This window comes from Schistocerca piceifrons, chromosome 5 (genome assembly GCF_021461385.2).
Source record: "Schistocerca piceifrons isolate TAMUIC-IGC-003096 chromosome 5, iqSchPice1.1, whole genome shotgun sequence".
NCBI lineage: Eukaryota > Metazoa > Arthropoda > Insecta > Orthoptera > Acrididae > Schistocerca > Schistocerca piceifrons.
This window is the reverse complement of record NC_060142.1, coordinates 487,964,920-487,985,372: the sequence shown is the minus strand read 5'-3', so window position 1 is coordinate 487,985,372 and position 20,453 is coordinate 487,964,920. Positions and strand designations below refer to the sequence as shown.

At 37.3% G+C, this 20,453-nt stretch overlaps 1 protein-coding gene across 1 annotated transcript in view; it reads right to left on the bottom strand.

Moving 5' to 3' along the window:
* Positions 1 to 20,453, bottom strand: part of LOC124798507 (fatty acid synthase-like) — a 379,784-nt gene that overhangs the window by 78,894 nt on the left and 280,437 nt on the right. Inside the window, exons 26-28 of the mRNA XM_047261946.1 lie at positions 7,594 to 7,776; positions 2,633 to 2,831; positions 388 to 568 (exon numbers count right to left, since the gene is read on the bottom strand). Coding sequence (XP_047117902.1) covers positions 388 to 568; positions 2,633 to 2,831; positions 7,594 to 7,776 — 563 coding nt within the window. The remainder of the gene's footprint in view (positions 1 to 387; positions 569 to 2,632; positions 2,832 to 7,593; positions 7,777 to 20,453) is intronic.

Below are 20,453 nucleotides of genomic sequence, written 5' to 3'. Positions count from 1 at the left end.
CTTACCTATCCTAAAAAAGGTGCTGCTCCAACACCTGTAACCACTGGTATTTTACCATTCATGGCAGTGCCTCCCCCCTTAAATTTCCTGCTATTACCCCAGCCAGTTTCCCCTTCCCTTTCCTGTTGAGATGTAGGCCGTGCCTGGTATAATCCCACCTATAGTCCCACATCTTCTGAGTGCTTCACCTTTTTTGTTGGTTGGTGTATAATGATTTCCTCTTTTCCTTTTCATACACTAGAGTTCATATTTTCTCCGGTCTCATACCTTTCAGTTCTGCTCACAGATAAAAAAGGAACAGCTATGGAAAAAGTCATCCTACAGAGTATTTTTTTCCACTCAAATCTTAAAATGGTAATCAACATAATGTTATTAGTTAATGCTTACTTCATGGCCTTGTGAGTTTCGTGCTGGTCAAGAACTATCCTGTTCAGTGGTTTGACAACTCCCTTTTTTATACCTTCTTTTACTTCCCTATGTAATCTCAATTTCAGGTCATCATTTAAGTCAAATAACTTGTTACATGATATTCCATAGTATGAAATACTCCTTAGAAATGGGTTCATTCCTGTGAAAAGAAACAGCATAATGTAAGGTAATTTTAATTTTTAAAGTAGAAAAAATGTTGAATGAAATGATTAGTGAACTGATGTAGTGATGCACTTTTCTAATATAAATTTCTCTTCATAAATTTTTAAGGAATGTAACATAATACTAATATTGTTGTGAGATGTAATAGAATTGTGCTGAAAATCAATTAACCTACTGTAATGCCTACCTGAGCTCTCTGATAAATTAGTAAAAAGTGTATTTACACAGTTTTTGTCTTATTTACTTTGTGGTGCATAATTTCCAAACAGACAAGTTTTGCCAGGGTCACAAAGAACAGAAAAAGAAAGAGAAAGTACACTTGTGTGAAGGATGCCACTGAAATTTCTCTTTCATATTAATACAGATTGAAGACATCAGGACTGAGAAGCCACATGGTAGGGAAGACAAAGGTGGGAGTTGAAGTAATGGACCTAATATATACTTTATCTTGTGAAAGGTATCATTCTTTACTTTCTTCACTGTCCTACAGCGACCTGACCAAGTGAGATGGTGTAGTGGTTAGCACGCTGAACTCGCATTTGGGAGGATGATGGTTCAAACTCATGCCCGGCCATCCTGATTTAGATTTTCTGTGATTTCCCTAAATCACTTCATGCAAATACCGGGATGGATTCTTTGAAAGGGCATGGCCGACTTCCATCCCCATCCTTCCCTACCTCAATGGGATCAATGACCTTGTTGTTTGGTTCCCTCCTCCAAATTAACCAACCTATATGGCTGCCTGAAAATCTGTGGCTTTTTAATCAATCACTTGATGTCAAGTCATTCAGAGCTCTTTCAAATAATGTACAGTATGTTTCCAGAGTTTTCCACTGAATTAATATTATCCTATTGACTTCTTTTTCATTCAACATCATTGATTTTTATAGCAACTGCAATTTAATTACAATTACCATATCAGTTACTAAATGACTTTGATCCTAAATTAAAATTGAAATAATTTATACACAACTACCTTGCTGTTTGTAGAAAACCACTAGTTTTTTCCTTGTGTGTGTGGTGGGAGAGGGAGGGGGGTGTTAAAGGTATTGCTTAAGTGGAACTATTAATTACAATTATTATTTGATCAATCATTTAAATATTTCTACCGTATCTCCTTCTTCATGCCTAAGTGACTAATTCTAGCTATGAAGTTTAAGTTCCCTATTTGTTCGTTTTTAAATTTAACTAGATGGTAGCTAAATTTTTCTTCTTTACTACCTCAAATTAAACTACAAATTAAGATATTTTGAGTACCGCATCCAATGCCAACCAAGTTTTGCTGACAGAAGCTAAATATTAACTACAATAAAACATACTTGTCCCATTTCTTCACAATTAAGATGCTTCTTAGTGCTTAGCAACTGACAGAAAAACTGCTGAAGTTTCTTCTTTACCAGTAGTTTTACTGGGTCAACCAGTGTTTGTTTCATTTTTGGAAAGCTTAGTTCTGCATCAGTACACTAATTCCCACAGCATAACCCTCAAATGATATTTATTCTTGTTTCTGCAGATAACAGTTTCATTCAGTTATTTCAGAGATAGATACTGTCCTTTAACCTCCTCTGGATGACAAATTAATAAATAAATGCTGAAGTTTAGACTAGGCAAAGACGGAGAAACACATTAACTTTACTTGTTTCAAAGAAACCATCTTGGTAGTCATGTTAACTAATCTAGGGAAACCATACAAAACCTTAATCTGGATGGCTAGACTGTGATTTATGTCCTGCTTCTCCTGGATATGAGTCCACTATCAGTGGCTTAATCACTGCACAACTTCCTCTGCACCTAATTATATTAATTCTGCAGTTTCTTCCATTAAAAAAGCAAATGCTACACTATCTTTAAGAAAACAAATTTTGATTCAAATCTATGCTATTTTACATTTGTTTCTCATGTTATTGTCCAATAAAATTTCTGTCTGAATGGAAACTCCTAATGAAGATCAGGAGAAACATCCTATGAATATAAGTAGAAGAGAACTAAATGCTAACATATCCCAACAGCATAATTTCCTGTACAGTGGCTAGAAACTTACCTAATTTGTGATTTTTGTCAAGGTCTGCTTGTGCTAGCTGGATAAAAGTTCCAAAGTATTCAACACAAAATAGTGAGTGTTCCATCTTGTCTCCCGTGAGTGTGTTTATTACTAGTGAGACACCTCGTCCTTTGGTTGTAAGGAGGATGTTATTGTATACTTTTCGATCATCGTAGCTGTAGATACAGTCATCATTTATCTGGATACATGATGGATAAAAAATAATGTTAGTGAAAATTCAGACACTATTCTAATGCTACATTGTCAATATTCACATTATAATGTGTCTTAAATCTTAGTCATAGCATAGGAATACAACAAACACTACATTACTGATGCACTGTTGTTGTCTTAAGAGTGACGTGATATAGGTTGTCCAAATACCAGTTTCATCATCTGAAAGTATGGGTTCTGACCACAGTCAATGTCAATATTTTTGTCTATAGCTCAACATGACTATAATATCTTGTTATACCTTGCAAGTATTTGCAACTGTTTGGTTGATGAGCTGTTTATCAGGTTGAAAAAGTTTGGTTTCATATTTGAAGTTAATTTTATTATATATTAAATATTTTTACAACTGAATAGATGCACATCTGCCTGTGCCATATCAAGGCTGAGTGAAGAATAGTGTAAGTCATTTTTCCTTCAATGTTACTATTGTATTTGACCTGTGATTAATTATTGATAATGAACTTCACCTACATCTACATGGATACTCTGCAAATCACATGGAAGTGCCTGGCAGAGGTTTCATTGAACCATCTTCACAATAATTCTCTATTGTTCCAATCTTGAACAGTGTGCAGAAAAAATAAACACCTACATCTTTCTGTTGGTGCTCTGATTTCCCTTATTTCATTATGATGATCGTTTCTTGCTATGTGTGTTGGCAGCAACAAAATATTTACATATTTGGAGGAGAAAGTTGGTGATTGAAATTTTTTAAGAAGATTCTGCAACAATGAAAAACATGTTTGTTTTAATTATGTCCACCCCAAATCCTGTATCATGTCAGTGACACTCTCTCCCCTACTTCTTGATAGTATGAAATGTGCTGTTCTTCTCTGAACTTTCTCGGCGTTCTCTATTAATCCTATCAACTTCATAAGGGAGTGACTGAAATGTGAGATTATTGTCAATATTCTCAAATGTTTAAAAAACTGTCTACAAGAGGTTCTAGGGTCAACATCATGCATTGACCTTATTACAGACATTTGTGAAATAAACACTTTCTTCCTCAAAGATGAGTTACTCTCAGTATACTAAGAATACTAGTGAATGCAAATATGAGACATAAGTGAACTTTTCTGACTTTTCATCTAAAAAATCTGGTACTATGTGTAACCCATAAGTTACGGAGCATAGATGTTAAACAATTGTATGATGTGACTTCTGGTTAGGTTCTTATCGTTAACTCTGCTTTTTGTCCTCTAACAAGCTGATGCATCAGCAGCTCTGTAGTCATTGTTTTCCCTTGACATTAAGTACAGTCTTCTTTTTGTTTTGCAAGATACTTTTATTCCATTTGTAATCCAAGGTTTTGAAACATTTAACCTATTTGCTTTGATTACTTTCTTAGGGAAGCAGTTTTCAATCTGACCAATGACCATATCAGAGAAACAATTATATTTTTCATTTATCCTGGGTGAATTGTATACATCTTTCCAGTCTGTATTCCTCAAACAGTTTTTTATACCTTCAGTTCCTGTTTCATTTATTATTCGTACAGTTTTCCACTTCCTGTTATTAGTTGATTCAGACCCCACTATATTAAATGTAAGCAACTGGGACCATGATCTGAAAGGCCATTAAATATTGGATTTATACTATGGTTTGCTAGTGTGGGAGTATCTATGAAACTTTTATCTACAGCAGTGCTGCTGGTACCTTAACCCTGGTTGGGAGCCGTACTAGGGGAATGAGATTATAAGAAGTGGTAAGAGACTCTAGTATGGATCTTGAGTAACTATCCTCCAGAAAATTTAAACTAAAATCTGTTCATTATTTTTAGAAGTTAAGAAATTTAATACTGCATCAAGCTGTTTAGTGAATAGCTGGAAATTACCAGTTGGAGCCATATTGTGACTATAATTATTTTTCTTTCATGTGTTTCTACTTGTGTGGCACATGCTTCAAAATGCTGATCACTACAGTATTTAAGAATGTCAATATTTCTATAATTGTGACCCTTTCTAATGTAAGTGGCAACATCTCCTTCTCCATCTCTTTTCTACAATACTTTGAAGCTAAGGTATACCATTCCATATTAAGCATTTCAATTTCACTACCTAAATGATGTTCAGAAATATAAATATTATTGACAGGCTTTGTACACTGTAGCTCATCTAAACAGATCTGAAATTCATTAATTTTGTTTTTTAAACCTCTGATATTCTGATGTAGTAAATTTACTGTTACTTTTTTTGTCTTAAAAAATATTATGCTTAAAATTTTCAGATATATTTTGTTTCAATATTGAATGTGTAGATAATGAGCCTAACCTAAAAAAGTTGCAGTGTCCCCCCTTAAAGAATTTGCTATCAACCTAGCCAGTATATCCTTCCCTATTCTATTGAGATGCAGGCCATGAGAAGTAAAGCCCCATCTACCAATAGTGTCAAGAGTATCTTACAGATGCACAAGATAGTATTATTTTTTGTTTATTAGTGTGTTCTGCTTTGAAGTGAGAGCATAATAATCTCTGTTTTCCCACCATTCCCTAAATGATAAAATTAATTCAATGTGCAAATTAATATTTTTTGTCTCACTTGTTACATTTTTACCAACTACAGCATTGTGTCTGTGAGTCACCTAACATGTGACATAACAACTACAGTCCAAGATATGCTTCTCTTTTAACAATGTAATCTGTTACCAACGTACATGCCACTGATTGGGACCATATGTATTTCATGACATAAAGCATTGACAGTGCAGAATTACACACAGCACATGTTTTGGAGTGATACATTCTAGGGTAATAGATATGGTGACATCATGGATACAGGCATGGTGTTATCATGGATAAATTGCCTATCATCTTGGACCATAACTACCAGAAACTATCTTATATTTCCAACAGTAGCTATTACTTCACAAAAACTGAAGGAGCTCAAATCTAATATTTCTTCACTAGTGGCACCATAACTGAATGAAACAAAATGCAAATAGCTCAGTTCAAAAAACTTAGATCTTATCCACAGCACAGCTTAAAAACAAATCTTCACTGAGCTTCAATAGATATGCATGATATACAATGATTGAGAATTCACATGATGATATCCTCCAAAACTTTATAAACAATGGAAGCAACCTACACCCAGTAAACTAAGAATACATCAAATACCTCGTAACTTAGGAAAAGACAGATTGCCACTTACCATCAAGATGACACATTAAGTTATAGACAGACACAATTAAAAGACACTTATACATAAGCTTTTGACCACAGCCTTCACCAGAAAAAGAAAGAGAAACACACACCATTCATTCACACAAGCAAGCACCACTCACACACAAATGACCCCCAACTCCAGCATCTTGGACCAGAATGCAACTGTCACATGGGATGGAACCAGCAGTCTGGAGCAGTGGGGTAGGGGAAGGGATAGCACTGTATTGGTGGGGGGAGACAGAAGCACTGTCAGGCAGAGTGTGCAGTGACTAGACTTCCAACAGGCACAGTGTTGGGAGGTTTGAGACAGGAAGGTGGAGAGGTGGGGAAAACGGAGTGAGAAAAGGGAGGAGCAGGGAAGCATGGGTGTGTGCAATGGCAGAGGATAATACACAAAAAGGGTGGGAGACAGAATTGGGAAGGATATGACAGGAGATAGGGGGTAGAACTGTTGGGTGGAGGGTGTGGGGCATTTGTTACTGTAGGTGAGGCCAGAATAATTACAGGAATGGAGAATGATTTGTAAGGATAACTTTTATCTGCGCAGCGCAGAAAAGCTGGTGGTGAGGGGGAGGATCCTGATGGCTCAGGTAACAACTGAACCACATCCTATGCCATGCCGTGAAATGAGCGACATCCTATACATGATTCTTCCCAACCCTCCTAAAGTGGTGTCCGCAACATTCTAGTCCATCCCTAAGCCACTCCCAATACTAGCTCTTTGACACAAGGATGGCATCCCAGACCCTGTCACAGGCTCATCTGTGGCATCAGATGTTGGACCACCTGTGTAAGCAGCCATGTCATGTACCAGCTCTGCTGAAATCATTGCACAGCTTTTTATATTGAGATGACAATCAATCACATGTCCACCAAGATTAATGGCCACTGTCAAACCGTGGCCAAGAGCAAAGTAGACCAACCTGTGCCACAACATGCAGTTGAACATAATATGCTTGATTTCAATGGCTGTTTCACTACCGAAGCCATCTGGATCCTCACCTCCACCACTAGCTTTTCTGAATTGTGCAGCTGGTAATTATCTTTACAACACATTCTCCGCTACTATAATTATCCCGACCTCAACCTATGGAAACATACTGTCCCCACAACCTCCACTCAACAGTTCCACTCCCTCCATCTTATCACCTGTTCCCCATTCTTATCTCCCACTCTCTATGTGTGCCACCCTCTGCCAATGCACCCATCAAAAACTTAATGTTATTTACTATCATTATTACTTATGTCTTGCATCATTTGGACAATTTTCCTGTGATTTCCTCAGTATGTAGTCCTCCTTTTGGGCAACTAAATACAATCTGAGACAAATTATGCCAGTAACCAACTTGGTGATGGAGAGAAAGAAAAGAAAAGTTTATGCATTTCCTTTTGATACATGTTTCCTGAGAACTGCCAGATATTTCAAACCTGTAAAGTGTTATCCTTCACCACCTGGAATACATTTAAACTCAGTGTTTTTAACCTAGTGATGAATCAGCTCTGTTAAGCAAAATGTAATACAAGATTTAACTACAGCAGCATTCTGCTTTCAGTTACCTCTTACCTGTGGAAATGTCTGTTTCAGGATAGTACGCTCCTCATCAGAACCCACAGTTGTCCACACTTTATAGCCTTCTTTCAAGGCCACATTTATGGCAGCTACACCAAATGGTGTGCAACCAGAATGAATAAGTATTTTTTTATCTGGATCATGATTGGTAACGTACAGCTTTATTGAGAAGTATGCCTGGAAATACCAAACAAAAGAAACTTTAACTACGCCATGCCTGACATGCTTTTCATTTCATAAATCCATTATGAGAAAATAATCAGGGAGGTAAAAACAAAAATACATGTGATTTGCCATTTGTTGCAATGTTTCTCTCATCTGCAAACAAAAACAAACTAGGTATGAGGTAATGTTATGATGAAATGTCATTACACTACAGAAGAAAAAGTTATGACTCTATGAAGAAACCTTGCGAGACTCCTCATGAAATTAGTTCCTGGTTTTGTGATACATATATTTTGTTATTTTCAGTTGAATTTTAACAAAAGAGTAACTGAGATTGGAAGCATCAGGAACACACAGCACTGTAAAAGGTTAATAGAACTTACAGGAACTTTTTAACAATCAAAAGCAGCACTATTTGATATTATATAATTCTCACAGCATTTTTCATATTAATGCAGCAAGATCAGCCTTCTGAAAGCATAATATTCTTATCTGACAAAAAACCTACAAAAATACATTTATCAATAAGAATCTGCCTGGCAAAATACATCATACCCACAGTCAAAAAAGTGATTCTTAAATAAGAAGATATGCAATGGATGACGAAGCTGTGGAATAATCTCGTGATACAATTTGCAACAATTCTATGTGTGAATTTCTATCGCTGTTACTCACTATTGGTTTCTTTCTTAGCAATGCATGTTTTGCCCTGAGAGCTGTTTGTCATATTATTGACAGAAAGTTGTTGCTTTGCCATACTTTCCACATTTCCATTCTGTACTCTCCTATGGTATTATCTTCTGGTGAAATGCTACAAGAGTTGAAAAAGTCTTCAACTACAAAAATGAGCAGTGAGCCTAATATGTGAGGTCTCTACCAGAACATGTTGCACATGCCTCTTTAAGACTCTCAGGATATTTACTGGATACAAACCAATTTATATACTTACTGATGATGTTTGTAGCCAGTAACAAAGAATTATTCCAGAAAAACTGTGATATTCACAAGCATAAAGCAAGACAGGGGAAAAATTTCCACCAAGGCTCTGCAACTATCACAAAAGTCCATACAGGAGTAACTGAGTCAGGAATAAAATGATACAACAAGCTTTGCATCAATATAAAAAAAGGAAATTAATAAAATACAAGTATTCAAAAGAAAACCAAAAACGTTCCTCAGAGAACAAACTTTTTATAAAATTAATGACTTCCTACAGTGGCAAGGCCTCTTTCAGTAAAAATAGAGGAAACCATTTAAATTTAAAAAAATTAAAAGAAAAAAATACTCTTAAAAGAAAATCTTTACTTATGTCTTGAAGACAAAATTTTGTATCCCTAACAAAAATTATAATTATAAAATCTAAATTTATTTATATCATAGGTTAAAATGTGTTCTACCATTTATTCCATGCTGTTAAGTATTTACTTGAACTTACTTATGCGATGAGGATAAAAATTTTGTATTTTAATTTGAATCAAAATGAGAAAAAGTAAATTTAAGTATTTATTTGTGGCACTGGGATAAAAATGTGTCCTTCCTTTCATCCTGCTATTATGAGCATCCATTTGAACTTATACTAGTGAAATTCAGTTGGTAATATTACCCACAACCAATTGTTCATCAAAAATAAATATTTCTGTGATATATAAAATGTTCACAATGACTTTGTATTATGTCACTTGACTTGTCCTATATTACTAGTACACCATTTGTACTTGTTAATGAGTTGTAAAATCTATTTTTTTGTCACTGTGGCGTTTGATTCAATCCATACATATATTATCAACTCCATTTGCTTTTCCATTTTAACTGAATTCAGTCCCTCATTAAGTTCTTTCAGAGCAAAAGGCATTTGGGATGAGTCAACTTGTACATAAACAGCTAAAAGCAACAACATTTTAAAAAATCATTACTTTTCCTCTTATAGTACTTAGCTGTTGTTTCCTCTATTATTTCAAACAAAATATTTATGTAGCTTTACACAAACTAAAAGCTGACTTCTTACCAACATAGTCAGGATCTGTTTAATTCAAATAAGAGTTTCATGGAATTTAGATCCCTAAGTCCAAACATTATGACAAATTGTAGAAAGAGCGGCTAATGTGGTATTATTTCATTTTATTTTTCAAAATTCATTGCCTGGTGCTCACAAGTAACATATTACAGACTTTTACATCAGTGTAACACTCCATTCTGAATTCTAGTTAGGGACGCATAGTCTATGTGAATGTCCTTACTGTCCTTGAGCTCCTGCATCACTGGATCACATCTCAACCTATCCTTGAGCTCTCCACCTCACTGGACTCTTATCTTCAATCCATCCTTGAGCAGTGCTCTACAATGATAACAGCCTCACAGACTTTGTTTGAGTAAGAATGCTCCAGTGGAACACCAGTGGCTACTTTCAGCATGAGCCAAGTAGTGCAAAAAGACATCCCAAGGAAACTGTGTTACTATATCCTGTTTATTACACTTAATAGAAGTGTATTAGTTCCTTGCTACCTCAGCACATCAATAGTAGTGTGTTGTTCCCCTCCAGTCACAATCGCTACAATGTCAATGAGGATCACAGCTGCCACAGTTTAGTAATAGTTTTCTGTATCAAGGGTCAAAGTTTTAATATCCTCATTCCACCTACAAAGACAATGAAGGTAATTGGCTTAAGGATTACTCCCAATAGTTACTATCATCCAGACTTTTTGCCCTTAAGTACTTGACCAGAGCTGCCTTCCATACCTATACACTACTTTACACTGTTGCTGTTTTCTCAGGGCATATGTTCTAATGCCCACTGTCCCCTTCCAGTATGTCACTACAACTGCACACGTATCGGCACACTTACTGCTTCACTTGCATGACTCTGATATTCTATTATAGTAGTTAACCCACCCAGTTGCTGCCCTCACCATGGCATGACATGGACAACACAGCCACTGCTACCTCAGGAATTCAACAAAGAGTTAGAACCATGGCCCACCTCTCTCATATAACTGGAATAGTATTTTAGGGCCTCTGCGATTCACAATGATACTCCACAATGAGCTTTTCTCCTCTCCTACACAGGTGCTCCTGTCTATCGCAGTCTTGGTTCCACAACTCCACTGCAAACCTCACTACCATGTTCTTCATTCTTTTATGGGACCAACTCAGTGTCTGTTATAAGACTCTTCATGCTCCTGCACACACTCACTATTCTGAGGCACCTCCATTAGTACCACAGGAATCATTTGTCATCCTGCCTACAACTCCAATTTTGCATAGTGACAATCTGTGACATCCTCTGTGCTGCTTCTCAGCTCCCTGTCTGTTCTTAATCCTTATCATTATGCAGGCGTCTCCACCACCAGTACATATGCCTCTGGTGCATCCATCACCAGTGCACCCTACACTTGTCCTTCCAACACAAAGGCAATGGCGACAATGGCACTGGCACCAGGACCACCAGCTCCCTGGCTCCATCAGTCTCCTCAGCTCCACCAGCCTCCTTGGCTCTGCTGGCCTCCAATCATCCCGGTGTCCTTCCTACTAGAATAGCCACTCACTTCATGCTATTGCACTGTTATCATGCAAGCAATGTCACAGGATGCAACATGAATTCTGTCAATTCACGACCTGTGCTGCCTCTGCTCAGTCATCTCTCCAGAACTCCTCAAGCACAAGGTCCCCCGTGCTGTCACAGGGCCCTCTTCCATTGTACGGAGTTGCAGCTACTCCTCAACTGCGAACCTTACACAGGCCATTAGCAGGACTTTCCTGCCTTCCATCTGTGAACTCCTGGACATTTTGATGCAAACCCTCACCATACCTGGGTGGAGAAATGCTGTATCCCCAGGATACTACCTGTGATATAGCCACCAAATGTACTGTGACATAACACAGGTTGCTGAAGCTCTGGCCCACTAACAATGCTATCTCTGGAGATCAGATGTAAACATGCAACAATAACACAAACATGCCGGGTGGTTGTCAAGCGAATCTCCAGCAGCCACCATGGTACTTTGTGGTGCCAGCCTCATCACCAGAGACATAAGCAGTGCTACAAACAGTGGTATCATAGTTTCACTACCTCACTTCTGTGAGTCATGTGTACTTCAAGCACCAAGCCGGTATTTGTCTGCCAGCAGGTATTTAGGTTGCCGCTCAACTGCTCTGCAGTCAGTTCACGCTCCATGTTATGCTGGATGTCTCTAGAGCTCATCAGTTGGAGTTCAGATTGCCAAGCCAACAAGGAATACCTCACTACAGTGTCCACAGACTTTCAAGTTCACTGCCTCATTGGACTTTATCTTCAATCCATCCTTGAGCAACCTACCACTCATTGCCAACCACAGCCTCACAGACCTTGTTCATGTAAGAACATTCCAGAACAATATCAGTGTCTGACTGTCACCCTGAAACAAGTAGTGCAGACTTTCATCCCAAAGAAGCTGTGATTTTTTTTTACTATATTTCACTTGTTACACTTAATAAAAGTACAATAGTTCCTTGCTATCTGGGGATGTCAGTAGGAGATGTAGATATTTTCGGTTCTGGACATTATATGTGTTCTTTTACCAACTTCACAATATGCTTCCTTCATACTTCTATAAAATAAATACTTTTTTTTGACTTTAGCAGCAGTGCTGCAAGAGAGTAAGATGTTGGCCAGTACTGTGTAAAAGTGTGCAAGCAGCATTGTTTGCAGATCGACACAATAAGAGAGATCTCTGAGTACAAAGCAGGCAGAACTGAGCTTCTTGTTTAACTTATCCACAGAGTGCCAAGAGAGTTTATTATCTATCTGGATGCTTTGGAACAGTAGTTGCATATTGATCTCAGTACCTTTAAGCACCTCTTATTTGTTGGAAATTCTGTAATATGAATCTTTGTAAGACTAAGGGTTAAGCTGTTTTGCTGTGAACCAGATGTAAAACAGCCCCATTATTCTGTAGCTGTGTATGATATAGATGTGTCAGCACTTCATCAGTACATTTATATCATCGAGCTACATCACAGTTTTTGAAGTTTTTTCAAATGTCCTATATAACTTATTTAAGTAACTCAAAATGAGTAGTCAGCCAAGCAGCAGACCTTATGGGACAACATTTTTTTTAATATCTTCTCATCCAAAATTTAAATATTATCTCTGGTGTATTATTTGTTAGTGACATTCAGTTTCCTACTGTTAAATTAAGATTCTGTGCAACAAGGAGATGCCTTGAATGCCATACCATTTCTGTTCCGATAGTAGAACTTTGTGATCTATACAACTGAAGACTTTAGCAAGATCACAGAAAATGCCAGCAGGATAATTTTCCTTGTCTAGTTATATTAGATATAGTTTATAGATATCATATATTGCTTTCTCAGTAGAAAAGCCTTATAAAAGCCAAACCGAGTTGTTGTTTAACCTCTGAGAGAGATGGTCCAATATTCTGTTGTAATCTATCTTCTCAAAAATGTTTGAGAAACAGGAAGAAGGGAGATGAGTCTACAATCAGACATCGGTTGCTCTTCTTCTCTTTTATAAATGGGTGTTACTACTACATACTTCTGTATTTTAGGAAATACATCAAAAAGGTAGATGCTATTAAATCAGTTCAAGATATTAGTACTTTGACTGAAATACCATCATAACTAGAATAGTTATCGTCTTCTAGTATCTTAATGATTTTTGTAATCTTTCATAATAGGTGATTTGGCAACACTGATGTATGGTGATGGAATATTTTATGGATGTCTAAGAAGTCTAATGGATCTCCTCCATTTGGCAGTCAATTTTTGGTGTTTGTGTTTTCAGCTATTATCAGGAAGAACTCATTTAATTTAGTGACCAATGATATATGAGGTCTGATCAAAATGTTTCTGTTCAAAGGTTGTACAGTCCAGAATCAGTTTGCCAATCAGGCAAAATCATCATGAGCATTGGAGCAACTGATGCACCAGGTTGATGATGACCATTTTGTAAAACACTGTGTTATGCTGCATGAAGAAATTAGTAACCACCTGCTGCACATCTTCATCCAACAGAAATTGTTGACCCTTCCAGGCCCTTTTTAAGGAAATGAAGGCATAGTAATTTCATGCATAGAGATCAGAATTGTGGGGCAGGTGCTCAAGTGTCTGTCAATTCAGTTGGTGTAACTTCTGCGTTACAACATTTGCAATACTTGGAGGCTGGCCTCCCAGACTGACCGATGTTTTGCATCAAATGGCAATCAGCATGGAACTTGCACAATGGTGGGTTTAAACAGACATACTGCTCCATACATATTCTCTATTCTTCAAGGGATGGCTACGTGTTTGTCCTCCAATAGCCAAGATAAGAAAACAGCATATTAATTCTGTTTGGACACATTTGGTAATAACACCATGCATGTTGGAAAGGCATGAATGCCACACTATTCCCTTACCTACAAGTCGGTGCTTATACATCTGCATCAGAGCGATACTATTTTGCATATATGCTGCAGCAAAGCTCTCAAACATAAACTTTCTGATCACCCCTTATACATTTAACATCATCTGTCTGTTTCTAACATTGGGGAACTTAACATAATTTGTCTTACCAGGTTTACTTGGTTCATGCCTAATAATGCTCCAATTTGCTTTTAATTTTTTCTTGGAATTTTAATATTTTTGTGCATAATGTGTTATTTTTGCACATTTGATAGAATGGTGAAGACTTTGCAGTACTACTTGTAGTACCCATTTATGTTCTGCTTGGAGTGGAAGTCCTCTGTATTGAAGAAATATCTCTCTTCCTGACACATAATAATTTGAGCACAGATGTTAATCACCACTTCTCTTGGCTTCCATTGTCACTGCTCATGGCCTGCACCAAGGAAAACTGTATTCATGGTGATGTACAAAAATTTTAGGGGAAAGAATTAAATTTCTCAACTACTGTGAGTCCTTCAAAAACTTCTTTACGTGGTTCACCTCGTAAATTCTAAATTCTATTCCAGTTATAAACTTCAAATTTCACCTGCAAAAATAATGCTTGGTTCACATCTGCAGCCATTGTATACATTGAAATCTCTGTGCCACAGTACTATAGCATGCATGCTGTTAGAGCCACCAAAACAAAATGATACATGCCATCAATAAAGTGGAGTTTTGTTTTTGGCAGCAGTAGAAATATTGTGACTGTGTCAGGCCAGTCCAGATGATACCATTAGCTGTCTGTATTTGTTTAGCACAGCTACAACATATTCACTGCACCTGAAAACAAATTAACCTACCATACTCAACTTTATCAATGGACTGTATCATTTGGTTTTCGCTCCTCTAGCAACATGCTATTGTATTGTAATATGGAAATATGGACATTTCATCATGTACCAGGACTGCATACATGTACTTGCAAATGCACAGCACTGAAACTATTGTTTAACACAGTACTCATTTTGGTTCATGATTAGGGACTTTATTTTACTTTTGATGTGTACAGCCATTCCCATTTTCCTTATATTACACCTACAGTAAAGGGGTGCTAACTTTCATCCTTTCAGGTGCACCTGTTCAATTTACATGACTTTCAAATGATCATCTGGTTACGCATACCACATCTGTATAAATACTCTTAGATTTTTTTTCATTTCCAGCAGTGGTATGACCAGCTCATCTTTTCTAAGTAACAAACTTCTTATGTTTTGCTAAATAAGTGAAAATGTATTCTAATTGCTATCCTTTATGCTGTCCAAGTGAAATGGGAATATTTATGGAAATATTACAAATGCTAAGCATTAGACAGATAAAACTGTTTACATTGAATGCTTCTGAAAATAAGCTACACAAGTGACTGCTTATTGAAAACATTCAGATGTCATGTGGGTGCAGTTATGTGGGGGGAGGGGGATGGGGGCATAATCAGTCACACCCATGTGTTGGGCTACTCCTGAAGCACTTCTTCAACCAAGATTTATTGTATCACTCAGAGAATAATACAACTTTATATTACAGTGAGTTGTATTTCTGGTGATGTGCTTTATTTTATCCTCAGTTGCGTAGTTCAGGTTTTGGCTCAGACTGTTCTAAACATTCCTGACAATCATGTCAGTATACTTAAAGTCTGTATGGTGAAAGGATAGCGCTGTAAGCTAAAGTGGGCTTATTGTAGCTGCTTTGTGCATCTGCCACAATTAATCATGTAATGCAGTTTCGTATGCATCTCTATGGCAACAACCCAGAGTTGTGGTGTTACACTGCTAGATGTGAGGACTCTTGCTTCAGTCTACAGAATATTGGTTTCATAAGTGGGACATTTAAAACTGGCCTGTCAAAGCCAGTTTCAGAATGTAATAGTCTTTGCCAGGACCATAAGTGACAACAATCTCAACCACTGTTTATGGAATACTCATTATGAAGGTTGAGCTCTTGTTTTCTATCTAAAATTGTTAATGATACAATATTAATGTCATCTTACAGAAGCAACACAGTTTTTCTTTGATTTGTGCTATCTTCCATTCTTTAGATGCTTTTGCTTTTGCCTTTTAGACTGTGTGTGTATGGTTGTTTGCCATTAGTTGTAAGCTGTAACACATTACAGTACACTCTGCACAAACAGGCTTTGCATATGTCCATTTCTCACTATAGTGGCAAGTATTTGTTTGCTGGTGTCATGCATAACAGCAAAGTTTGATGTTACTGGCATAATGTTGGCATGGCACAATGGAACAATCTATGCATCAGTTTCAGTGTTCAAAGTTGTCTGAAGGGTATAATTGGGCAGTGTGCAAATTCCAAATTGAAGTGATATTCAGAGCAAAAGGCCTTTTAGGTACTGTCAACAGCATTGTTATTAAGCCACCACAGGAGAAAGAAGCTGAAGTAAAAACATGGCCGGAAAAGGACACAGAGGCACAGGAATTGAATGTGACGTGGATGGAGGTAGCATCCCTCACATCTACTTTAGTGTGCTATGTCAGCCGGTATCTGGTTGAAACTGAAGACTGAGTATGAAAAACAGTCCACAGAGAGTATTCACCTACTTCAGCAAAAGTTTTCCTTGCTCCAGTTTGGTGATAACTTGGTAGTTATAGTTTGTCAAAAATAGAAGAAATCAACACAAAAAATGAAGCAAGCAGATGAACCACTTTCAGATAAATGTTAATGACGAAAGTGTTATGTCATTGGCAGAGTGATATAAACATTTCTGTTCAGCATTGAAGTCCATCACCTTTGAGAAGCAAATGCCTAACGACTTAACTTCAAGACTGCTCATTGATGAAGAGAGAAATAATCAGTCCGATCAGCCAGAGGCAGCTTTGGCCATGGTAAGCAGGCAGCAAAAAATTACCTGTTATGCTTGTCGTAAGGAGGGCCATTATACAAAGGACTGTAAAAGCGAAGCAAAGAGAGAAATGACAAGCTGCAATTCTTGCAAGAAAAGAGGTCATTTGAATTTGGATTGCAGGCTGTTGAAATCAAAGGAAGGCAAAAAGACTCGGGAAGTAAATGCCTTTATGTGTATTAATCAGGCAGTTGATCTAGAAGATTATTGGATCATGGATACAGGTGCTAGTGAGCATATGTGCAATACAAGAGAACTGCTTATAAGACTGGGCAGTATGCAAAGCTCAATGAAAGTTACTGTGGTTGACGGCAGCAAACTTCTTGATGTGACTGGGCATGGTACTGTGAAATGACATGTATGGAATGGAGTTCAATTTATCAATTGCCTAAAATGAAATTTGTGCCTAAACAGAAATTTAATCTATTTTCTGTAGGAACTGTGTTAGCATTTTGTGTCAAACAAAGAACAATGTGAACTCTTGATCAGTACAGGTGAAGTTCGTGCATTATCTAAATGTATCATATGTTGTTTACACTAAACAGAACACAATCAGAGCTGTCAATGGTTACTTTTACATGTGCAAATAAAACACACACTGTTGTCAACAGTAATGACACTAGTGAGCTTTTGTCAGTCAATACTAACAGTACCGAGCGAGGTGGCGCAGTGGTTAGCACACTGGACTCGCATTCGGGAGGACGACGGTTCAATCCCGTCTCCAGCCATCCTGATTCAGGTTTTCTGTGATTTCCCTAAATCGTTTCAGGCAAATGCCGAGATGGTTCCTTTGAAAGGGCACGTCCGATTTCCTTCCCAATCCTTCCCTAACCCAAGCTTGCGCTCCGTCTCTAATGACCTCGTTGTCGACGGGACGTTAAACACTAACCACCACCATACTGACAGTGGCCTGGTCAGTCTCTTTAAATGTGTTGAAAACTTGAGTCTCTGGCATAAAAAAAATGCGCCATCAGAGCATTATGCATGTGATACAGTTTTTGTCATGTAAAGGAGTGAGCTTCATTGACAACTTCATCACTTGTGAAGAATGGTTGGCAAGTAAACAATACTGCTTGTCTCTCCATGTCAGTTTGTCAAGAGCTAATGCCCCACTTGAACTGGTTCATGCAGACATCTGTGGACCCATGGAGATGCATTCGATTGGAGGAGCAAGATATTTTTTGATTTTGAAGGATGACTACTCTGGTCATTGCAAAGTATTCTTTTCGAAACAGAAGAATGAAGTTAAAGGTTTGATTAGAAATTTTATTGCAAAAACAGAGAGAAACTGGTCTGAAAATTAAAGTTCTAAGGAGTGATAATGGATTGGAGTTTGTGAATACTGACTTAGGTACATTTTTGGGTGAAAATGGCATAAACCCATCAAAGAAGTGTTGTGTCCATACCACAGCTAAATGGAAGAGCTGAAAGGAAAGTGCACACTTTGGGTGAAGCTGCTCAATCAATGATTTCAGGAATGTCCAAACATATCTGGGCTGAAGCAGTTCAGATCATGGCTTATGTACTAAATAGGACTGGTCCAAGTCCTGTAAAAGATAAAACTCCTTTTGAACCTTTTTATGACAGAGAATTACCCTTAGCATGTTTGAAAATATATGGAACTTGTGTGCCTGTCCTTGTACCCAAAGAAAAGTGACTGAAACTAGAACCCAAAAACAAGATAGGTTTATGTATGGGTTATGATAATGGTGTGAAGGGGTATAATATTCCTTCCACAAAGGGAATTGAGGTGTACCCAGATGTAATTTTCTTGCCGCCAGCAATATCTGAAGGGAGAAGAAAACTGATGTTCATGTAGAAGAATCAGATACTATTTGTTGTGATGAAGAGAACATAGGTAAAGCTTCAGATTCAGAGAGAAGAACAAGAAATCAGCAAAGACAGTGAAAATAGACATTTCTTCTGAGGATGCAGAGGAAGATGTAGTTTCTGATGACAAGAAGACATACAACCTTAGACCCAAGAGGAAAATTCAGCACCAGAATTACTTGGAGGATTATGAGTTGGGCCTACTGACAACAGTAAATGATGACCCGAGCAACTACGCTGAAGCAATGTCGTCTAGTGAAGCTAAAAATTGGAAAGATGCCATAGTGAGAGAGCTGCAAGCCCTAGAAGAAAACATCATATTCAGTTATGTATGTAAGCCAAACGATTGTGATGTTATTGACACGAAGTGGGTTTTTTTTTGGCACAAAAAAGATGAAAAAGGTAATGTTCTTTCTTATAAAGCTTGTTTTGTAGCAAAAGTTTCTCAACAAAGCTTGTCTTATTTGGAAGTATACAGTCCAGCAGCAAAACTAACTTCAGTCAGACTTTTTCTGGTTTTTAAATGAGAGTAACTTTCTCCTCTATCAACTGGATGTCTGCAGTACATTTCTCTATGGAGAGATAGATGGAGACTTTCATGTTAAATTACCTACTGGATGTTACAGTAAAATGAATGTTAATGTTTGTAAACTTAGAAAGGCTCTGTATGATTTAAGGAACTCATCCAAAAATTGGAATGTTAAATTTCACACAGTATTAACTGGCTTAGGATTTGTAAGAAGTGATTTTGAGTACTGATTGTATGTAAAGACAGAAAATAGCCATGAAGCATACATACTTGTTTGCATTGATGATCCACTGATAGTGTCAACTTCCCAGATTTAAACTGATAATTTAAACCTGGTATCAAGTGACAACTTTAAAATGGAAGATTTGGTTATGATTATGAACTATTTAGGAATGAATATTGTTCAAAATTTAAGGGAGGGTACTATTACTATTTGCCAAAGTACCTATCTTGAAAAAGTGTTGAAAGTTTTTGATATGTTTGAATGTAATTCTGTTTCAACCCCCATGGAGGAAAATTTTGATCAGAGTACGTTAAAAAGAGAAAGTCCTGAAAATGAAGATACTGAGAAAAGGTGTAGAAAATTAATAGGATCACTGATGTATGCTGTGTTAGTTTCCAGATCAGATATTTGCATAGCTATAAGTATTCTAAGCAGGTACCAATCATGGGCAAGTCTGGATTTATGGAATGCTTTAAAACATGTATTGCATTACATTAAGGGAACCCTAAAACTTAGTGTGTTACATGCTAGGGATGAAAACTGTACTGATCCTATAACTGGTTATGTGAACTCTGACTGGGCTTGTAGCAGTAGACAGGAAGTCCACAAATGGCTACCTTCTCAAAGTTTTGGATTGTAGTGTTTCATGGTCACCTAAGAAACAACCCACAGTGTCTCTGTCAGCAACAGAATCTGAATTTGTAGCTTTAAGCATTGTAACTAGTGAAGCCTGTTGGCTCAGTAATTTGTATCGTGGTCTTTCTGGCAGTCAAAGAGCTGTTTTGCTTGATGAAGACAATATGCTAGTAATAAGCCTTTGCAAAAACCCATAT